Source organism: Papaver somniferum, unplaced genomic scaffold (assembly GCF_003573695.1).
Source record: "Papaver somniferum cultivar HN1 unplaced genomic scaffold, ASM357369v1 unplaced-scaffold_135, whole genome shotgun sequence".
In the NCBI taxonomy this organism is placed as follows: domain Eukaryota; kingdom Viridiplantae; phylum Streptophyta; class Magnoliopsida; order Ranunculales; family Papaveraceae; genus Papaver; species Papaver somniferum.
In genome coordinates, this window is record NW_020622713.1 from 11,349,649 (window position 1) to 11,358,343 (window position 8,695).

An 8,695-nucleotide genomic window follows, 5' to 3' on the forward strand; every position below is an offset into this window, starting at 1 on the left:
TCAGCTCTGGGTGTTTTAATACGTGGTATCAACACTTGGTTTATGTCTGTTCTGGAAATAGGGAGGAGAACCTATTTATACAAGCCATTGAGCATAACCCTCGTCTCTCGTGGGAAGTGGAGTGATGGAATAGTGGGGTCGTGTTAGTATCACACGATCAGTTGCTACCACTTCTTCCTTCACCGCTAACCGTCCATGTCTTCCTGACACTTTTTAGTGATGGCGTGTTGCACTCTGTAAACCGCCAGACCAATACCCCAGTAAGTATCCCCCAGTTTGTGACATGCTTGATGTCTCGAATGTGTGGATCTTGGGACCCACAAGAAATAGCATGTGATGCTAGGTTAAATAACTAAGTTATTTAAGAAGTCCATATTTAAAGCTTAACGGAGTAAGTCACGAATTAAGCGTCTTAAAATAGCATCACGTCCATCCATCTTTGAGTGACCGTTTGGAGGTCGCATGGGCGAGCCATGCCTTGGCCGATCACTCCATGTGTAAGAGTGGTGGACGATGATCATAGTGATGCTTCACTAGTCATCTAGACCTTTTCCTAGGCTGTACTTCCAAGCTAGCAAAGTTGGACGGACGAGATAGCTTGCGACCCTCATCTGCGACCGTCGGATGGGTTTTAGGAGGCATGCAAGCTTCCCTCTTTTTCTTGACTGAATGTAAGCTTGGACGTGGTTTATGGTGGGACCGATCAGGCATGTGTGTAGATGGTCTGATGGTGTACATACCCATGTCATCTTACTTCACGAAGGAGCGATCTAGACCACTTAACTTGACCGGCAAAGATGAGTGGTTGAGATCGGTTTTCGACAGAAATCCGTTGCCGCAAAGGAATTGGAAACCACACGACATGCCTACTTTAGGCACGGGTTTCGAGGAGTTTGGCCATGGTTGGTCTAGGCCGATCGGTCATACGTGTAGATGAGACCAAAGTGATCATGTTGACATGCTTGGGACCCTTTAAGTCTATATCTACACCCTTCATCCAAGCTTGCGAAGATGGACGCTCGTGATCGATTAGCGACACATGCAGCATGCCGCAAACCCTAATTAGGGTTTTGGATCGGTCATGTGCATGCAATTCGACCGATCGGTTTTGCAAGTTGCGCTCCTCCCTTGAGGAGGCCGATCGTGTAGGGCCCACATTGTCCGGCGGTGAGCATGTGTGTACTTGCTCCACGGTCCTAGGTGTGATCTAAGCCATCCAACCATGCTTGCATAGTTGGATGGTCGTGATCAATTTAAGATATTAGTGGACTTCCACGGTTTTTAAAGCATCACGCCAGCCATGTTTTTGGGCGATCGTTTATTGCTCCATGGCTTGGTCGTGAGAGAACCAATCAGGTAGGTGGAAAGTAGGCCCACCAACGTGCGTACCAACACTTCACCGCTCGATCGCGGGACGATCCAAGCCGTCCAACCATGCTTTCGAAGTTGGACGGTCGCGACCTTTTTGAGACTGCTTTTGAAAGTCTTGCGCATACTAGCCATTCCATACCAGCTCAACCATCCTTCTTCAGGGCTGGCGTTTGGTGGCTATTTGGGGGCATACCATGCGTTCGACCATCCAGGGAATAAACAGACCCACTGGTGGTCATTGTGGTGATAGCCTTCTCCTGCTGAGGATCGTCTAGGCTGGTTAAATCATGCGGCCAACCTGCGTGGTCGTGATTGTTTCTGAGATTGACACAGGCAGATTATACTCAATCGGGATAGTATAACACACCGAGAGATCTCAATCTGGCTAATATAACACACCGGGAGATATATGCTCAATCGGGATAGTATAACACACCAAGAGACTTATGCTCAATCGGCCTAGTATAACACAACGAGAGATGTAGCATGTACGGCTATTTCGTGCATGCCTCACTATTGACACTTGGAGATTCGTGTTACTCTGCTAAAGGCGACACTCAATCGTCATGCCGCACCAATAATGAGGGTTCTACGGGAACAACACAGGAAATACAAGGCTAATCAAGCATTAATTAATAATGCTATAAATCCACAGAAAATCGGGATTGTTGCTACATGTCTGGGTGTGTTTAATAGAGTGAAGAAGTATTCATCACTCAAATAGATTTATCCTCTATGGGATGTCAGCATATTAAATTTGTCTCTTACAATTTTAGCTTTAAACAAAAATTCACCATCAACACAAGTACAACATGCCGTTGTTAAACATTGTTTTTCATATTTCCAACAAGCAAACTTTCACGGTAGCATGGGGGTTTATGGATCGGGAGAATGATGTGAGTTTTACTTGGATGATAGAAACCTTAAAGGAGATATACCGTGGAAATCAAACACCGGAGATCATAGTAACGAATAAGGACCGATCACTAATGAATGCCATTGTAGTGGTTTTTCGGATGCTAAGCATTTTCTTTGCACATGGCATATACAATGCAATATTAGAAGTAATTGTAGGGGTCATATCCAAAAGCCAAAGCCACAAAAAGGTACCGCTCGTGAAAAGACCGAAGATGAGCGTCTTCAAAAACTAACTCCGGTACAACGAGAGGAGGATAAGAAGAAAAGTGAATCGGAGTATGAAGCGAATGGGTTACTATGGAAGGATTTTCAACATCATTGGGATTTAATGATACACTCAATGTCTGTGGCCGAGTTTGAATCCTACTTGGAGAGTTTTATTGGGCTATGATAAAGGATTACGAAAAATGTGTTGTTTATTGCTTGAAGGAATTGTTGGATCCGTGAAAGGAAAAATTTGTTTATGCTTACACCTACCAACACATGCATTACAAGAATGAGGCGAAAAGTATCATGGAAGGATCTCATGGATGTTTGAAAAGCTTTCTCCGAGGGAGCCAAAACATCGTGGTTACGGTACAAGAAGCCATCCATGAATACATCAAGGAAGATATCATCAAGATAACCGCTCAATTGGAAGAGAGTAGGATGAAAATCATCACGAGCTACAAAGATTACCATTGGTTGATTAGACGTTTAAACTATAGGGTGTGTCGTTGGGCTATCATTTATATGATGAAGGATTATAAATATTATGTGGAAAAGGAGATGGGGAGAAGAATAATTGTATGTTCATGTATGACGATGACGGCCTTAGGATTTACGCGTCATCACATGATTGCGAAGTACCAACAAGGAATTCTTTTTGAAATCATTGATCTGTTTTGGAAGCAACTTACTTTCAAACCACCCCCAACCGAAGAACCACTCGAAGCCTTTGTGGACACGGATATTGGAAGAGAAATCATCGAGAAATTTGCAAAAAAAAAAAAAAAGGTTTGGGACTAAAAGTTTTGATGTACGACTTAAAACTAGCCGCGAACCCCCATATGGTACCTGTCGGAGAACCAACGGTGCTACCGCCGAAGGGCAAACCACATACCAACATGGATATGAAGGAAGAAAGGAACGAGTTTAAGGTCTCAATGAGTGCCGTAAAAAACTCGTTATTGAGTCATAAATAATATTTTCTCGACATGAGAATTAAGACGCTAAATATGAAGAGGTGAAGGTTCCAAATAAAAGAGGTCGACCGAAGATGGGGGAAAGCGGGACAAGTAGCGCACAAGCCAAGACAATTGTTTCAAACGTTCCTTCATACATTGAGAATGAAGAGACAGCGGCTATGAGGAAAAGGGGTCGACCAAATAAGGGAGAAAGCGCGACAAGTAGCGCACAAGCAAAGAAAATTTTTTCAAACGTTCCTTCACAAATTGAAAATGAAGAGGCAACGGATAAGAGAAAAAAGGGTCGAACAAAGAAGAAACAAAGATGTACAAGCTCTCCTTCGCAACATGAGAATCCAATCGCTCATTCACAACATGAGGATCCAATCGATCCTTCTCAAGAGAGTCAAGCGCCAAACAATATAATCGTTCATTCTCAAGAAAGTCAAGCGAGTAAAACACAAGTACCAAGGTTATGTGCATGGAAGGGAAAAGCAAGACAAAAGGGTTCTATATGGTGACTCTAAAGGCCACTATTGGTGATGGAAACACGCCTAGGGATGAATGAGGTAGACCCCATCAAACGTGTTACATCATATTCGAGGAGTATTACTCGAAACTTCCTGAAATCGTTAAGCCCTACGTGTTATCCACCGGCGACGTGGATGTAGATGGGAATTGTGGTTATCACGTTGCGTCGGAACAAACATGCCATATAAGTTTGGCGGGCGATGAGAACCTAACCCAATGTCAATACTTTAGAAAGATGATGGCCTTGCGCTTACAAGAAGACAAGGAATTTTACATATCGATGATGACGGAAGGAAAAACAAGACAAGACAAAGAAGTGATTTTTGAAAAAATGGTTGCTAGAGTACAAGGGGCAAGGGGGAATGGACCAATTACCCGAGAGCATTGGATGCGAATGTCTCTATGTGGTCAGCTCTTGGAAGAAACGCGGAGTTGCGTTTTTCATCTATTTGGTAAGGGATCATGTTATACATACGCTCCAAAATACACTATTTGGGATGAATCGCTTAAGGATCGGATAATTGTTTTATTCAACAACATCAACATACATTATATCAGTCTTAGAGTACGTGATGATTGTCCATTACCACCGGTAGATAGGTTTAATGAGGTCTCGGAGGTCACCAAGGAGCGGCTAAATAAGTACGATCACAACATGAGGCCATGGGAGGAATTGATCGAGCCGGATCAATTCGATGGTCTCCATTTATTGGAATGAGTATTTTCCTTATGTTAAAAACTTGATCTATCAGATGCTTATATTTTGTCGCTTTCTTATATTGTATTTTGCAAAATTGAACCAAACTCAATGAATAAAAGTGTTTTTCTTTTTTTGGGTAACTTGGACTCATGAAATTTGTAACAGAATCGGACTTCTAATACATTTATAAAGTCTGATTCTGGAGGTAGTTTATTGCCGCTTTCTAGGAATCGGTTTATATGGACGATAATGTAATCCGATTGTTTGAAGAAAAAGTTACAGATATTTTTAACTAAACAATGAGATTACATATGGTCCAAAATGATCCGAAAAAGAAGCCAGAATCAGTTGATGTGTGTATCAGTGTGACCCGATTATTGTTGATGTTCATCACATCAACCCAAAATCGGGTTATATAAGTTCACATTAAAAACCGATTAAGGCCACAATCGGATTAATATGGTGCACTTATAAACCGATACCAGGTGCATTTTCAGAAATTTAATGAGTGAATTTTAAAGATTAAAAAGTAAATCATTGTGAAGTACCTCTTAAAAGGAATGGTTTAAAGGGATTTAACTCGATCACTTGAATTTTCAGTTTTTGGGTTTGTTTTTTTTATAAACCCAAAAGAAAATTAGATTTTAATTGTTGTTTGTGATTGATTATGATTTAGTTTTAGTTTTAATTGAAAAATAAATTAAATTTTGATTAATGATTTTTGTATTTGTTGATCAAGTTAGGCACTCCTTATTATTTTTTATTGGGTGGATAAAGAAATTCATAGACCCCAATTAAATGGCGTATGCCCCAATTTAGCCGGGGAGCTAAAGCATAAGCATGGGTAAGGATGCAGTAAAGGTGGGGAGGGGAGTTGTATGGATCTGGGAGCGGAAGTGTTAATCCAAACTTTAGCAGAATTTTACGGGGTTGTCAATCTGGGTGGTGCCGGACAACCAACCAATAGACTCCTCGTATGTAGTGCAGGATAGGAAAGGATAGCATACGGACTCGATTAGGAACCAAGATATTGCCCTATATCTTTTTGTAGCTTGGAAACGAACGCCTCCATCTTCCATATAACCACCAGGTGATCTCTCTCTTGTCTTGGTAAACCAGGTATGCAGACGATTAAAAGTTATCTCTATTTCTTATCTCGTTTGATTGATGATCGGTATCTGATTTCTTTCTTTTCTTAATCGGTTATTTTTTTTTTAGAGATTAGGGTTTGTTTTGAAACCATTTTATTATTATTTAGGAATTTTTTGGGGGGATTTTGCTCTTACGGATCCTTCATTAATCGATTAATAGTTGTTGTTGTTCTTTTTCCTTTTTAGAGATTAGGGTTTGTTTTGTTATGAATTTTTGTGGGGGTTTTTGTTCTTACGGATCTATAGATGTAAAATCTCAATCCTATTTTTGTAAAAATTTTCCTTTTTTTGGTTTAATTCCTTGTTGTTGTTCTACAGACGATCGATCGGGAAGAGTAATAGTGGGAAAGATGAGCCGTTTAGTAAGGAACGCATATAAGTCGGTGGCCTCCGGCTTGAAATACCATACATTCAACCAGCGTCTCCTGAAGTCCGCAGACAATTATAAATCCCGCTATGTAATTTCTTGGCTAAATCTCATTTTGTATCTGCATTTTTTGTTTATTTTTTTCTTAGGATAAAGGTGGTTGTACTATAAGCTCATCACATTCCTTGTTGATTGTGTTCACCAAGGGCGAATTGTCCAAAGTCGCGGTTTACTTCCGGGATTCAAGTTGTACAAAGACGGTAGAAGAGGCCCAGGAAGTCCTTCAAATGGCAACACAGTTTCGAACAGCGGTTGAAAAAGTCTTTGATGATTATAAACATTTCAAGGTCTTCTTCTCTCGCTCTCTGACCTTTCATCACACCTTTTTCTCTGTAATTGTTATTCATCCACTTGCTATTCTGTTGTCTTCTTCAGCTACATGAAGAACCAATTCTCAGCAGTATGATCAGAGGTTATGTTTTACCATCTGCAGCAGCCGCAACGCTCGGTGTCCTAGTTGCGGAGATTGCATATAGGAAACAGTTGAAGGAGGAGTACCTAGGCAAGTTATCATCCTTTTCCATTCCTGGGGGAATTCATTTCCGCTTAAAGTAATTATTATGATATTAAGAAGCTGAAATTCCAACATAGCAATCTAAAAATAATAATTATTCACTAAAGATCGTGTTTTTATTTGCACATATAATATTCATGCTCTATCATATATCCTGGAACCCGCCGTGTATCAGTGATCTAACAAACCGTTCCACTCATATTTATTGAAATTGATTTAACAACCTTAATTGACAGTAAAGCTTTTCTTTTTAATAAATTTTTTCATTCTTTTCTTTTAGTGATGTTCCTCGTTCTTTATTGCAGCAATTGAAAGGGAACTGTCAGCTGAAAGTGCCAACTAGCTTCAAGGTTAACTTCTGTAAGTTAAACAGAGCGGATAAACCCCACTCGAGAGTACTTTTATGATCCTCTTAGATAAATTGCTTGTTTGTGTGGTTTAGGATTATAAACCTGTAGTTATATTTATGAACAGCTAATGTTGAGCTTCTCTACAGAGCTTATAACTTTATGTTTTCAAATGGTTTAGAACTGTATTTATATCTACTAATTGCTAGTGTCTTTTGTTCCGGAAGAGATTGATTCATGTCTGCTAATTTGAACACAGTAAATACATACACTTCTTTGCATACTTTGCATCTACACACTTGGGTACATTCAGATGCAAAGTACACCTGTCTGCGTACTTTGCATCTACACCCTTTGGCATATTCAGATGTGAATTACATGCACCTTGGGACTCTGGTTAGCTAGCTCCAAACCAGCTTTGTGTTATGTGTTAGACAAGAGTCTAGCTGGAGCCTTGTGGGTTGTTGTACTATCATGTTAAGGATGATGATGGCTCCATGGTTGTATTGCTGAACGGCCTAGACGTTCAGCTCAATCAAAAAATAATCTGGCCAGACAGGTACCACTCTTGCAAGTCTACGCGCTGAGTGGATTGCAAGTGAGTCAGCTGACAACAATTCTAGCCAATTTGGTTGTTGGAATGGAATGCCGATGTGTAATTTGAATGTGGAGTGCATTTTCATTGTAACTATTAACTGGAATCGAGCCCACATGCAATTGATATTTTGTCTAAGCCCACATGCAATTGATATTTTGTCTAAGCCCACATGCAATTGATATTTTGTCTAAGCCCACATGCAATTGATATTTTGTCTAAGCCCACATGAATCAATCATGGTACCCAACATTCCCACCTCTATGCGTCCATAGGTGTTTTTTTTAACCATGTTTTAGGTCATATAGGGGTGTGCAACGGACGGATGCGGATTAGGGGTCATTCATGTCCAAACGGCTAAAGTTGCGGTTTGGAAAATCCAACTATGTCCGGCCCGATCACCCATGAATTTAATATCCGCTCATCGGTGGGTGATACAAGTGGATGCGGATTAACTCAGTTTGTGCTTATGATTTGGTTTAGGAACTTCTTGAAGCATCAGCTGATTGTGCTGAAGCACCTGCAGCCGAGGAGAAGGAAGATATAAGAGGAGAGCGATGATGACATGGGATTCTCTCCCTTTGATTAATAAATTTGTCCTTAGTTGTTTGATAGGATTTCGTGTTAATTGTTGACAAATTATGATTTGTGCCGTACTGTTTCACCGCAATGATATTTATCTCGCAATTAGAACAACTACTAGTCTACGAAACCGTATTTAGCTCTTTATTTCTCCCGAGTTTTATAGAATGTTTATATCAGACCAGAAAGCTTACATTGCATGTTAAAAAAAAAGTTTACTAATCTGCTTCACATCTTCGATCTTCTTATAGATGTTATTAGCAAAATCATTTAAGACCTAATCTCTCACATATCGCCTCAATCTCCTTAATACTCTACGGTGCGCGTGAATTTGTGAATTTCAAAGTTCAACCGCAACCAAACCGTTAAAAATGTGGATTTGAGAATCCATCC

General features: G+C 40.3%; 1 protein-coding gene across 4 annotated transcripts; it reads left to right on the forward strand.

Annotated features, from left to right (window-relative positions):
* Positions 1-5,549: 5,549 nt before the first annotated feature.
* On the forward strand, positions 5,550-8,449 carry LOC113334124. 4 transcript variants are annotated; one of them, XM_026580475.1, is made up of 6 exons: positions 5,550-5,805; positions 6,156-6,295; positions 6,411-6,551; positions 6,640-6,766; positions 7,084-7,138; positions 8,204-8,449. In XM_026580475.1, exons 2-5 carry the CDS (start codon positions 6,188-6,190, stop codon positions 7,119-7,121), a joined length of 414 nt encoding a protein of 137 aa, XP_026436260.1. In that variant the 5' UTR covers positions 5,550-5,805; positions 6,156-6,187; the 3' UTR covers positions 7,122-7,138; positions 8,204-8,449. The 4 variants fall into 4 exon arrangements, with proteins under 4 accessions (XP_026436260.1, XP_026436259.1, XP_026436258.1 ...); XM_026580473.1 differs by lacking the exon at positions 5,550-5,805 and adding an exon at positions 5,821-5,860; XM_026580474.1 differs by lacking the exon at positions 8,204-8,449 and having other exon boundaries at positions 7,084-7,396.
* Positions 8,450-8,695: the final 246 nt, after the last annotated feature.

Coding starts and splice junctions, on each gene's coding strand:
- LOC113334124 (XM_026580473.1), top strand. Junction 6,296..6,410: donor ACAATTATAAATCCCGCTAT/GTAATTTCTTGG, acceptor GTGTTCACCAAG/GGCGAATTGTCCAAAGTCGC. Junction 6,552..6,639: donor ATGATTATAAACATTTCAAG/GTCTTCTTCTCT, acceptor TGTCTTCTTCAG/CTACATGAAGAACCAATTCT.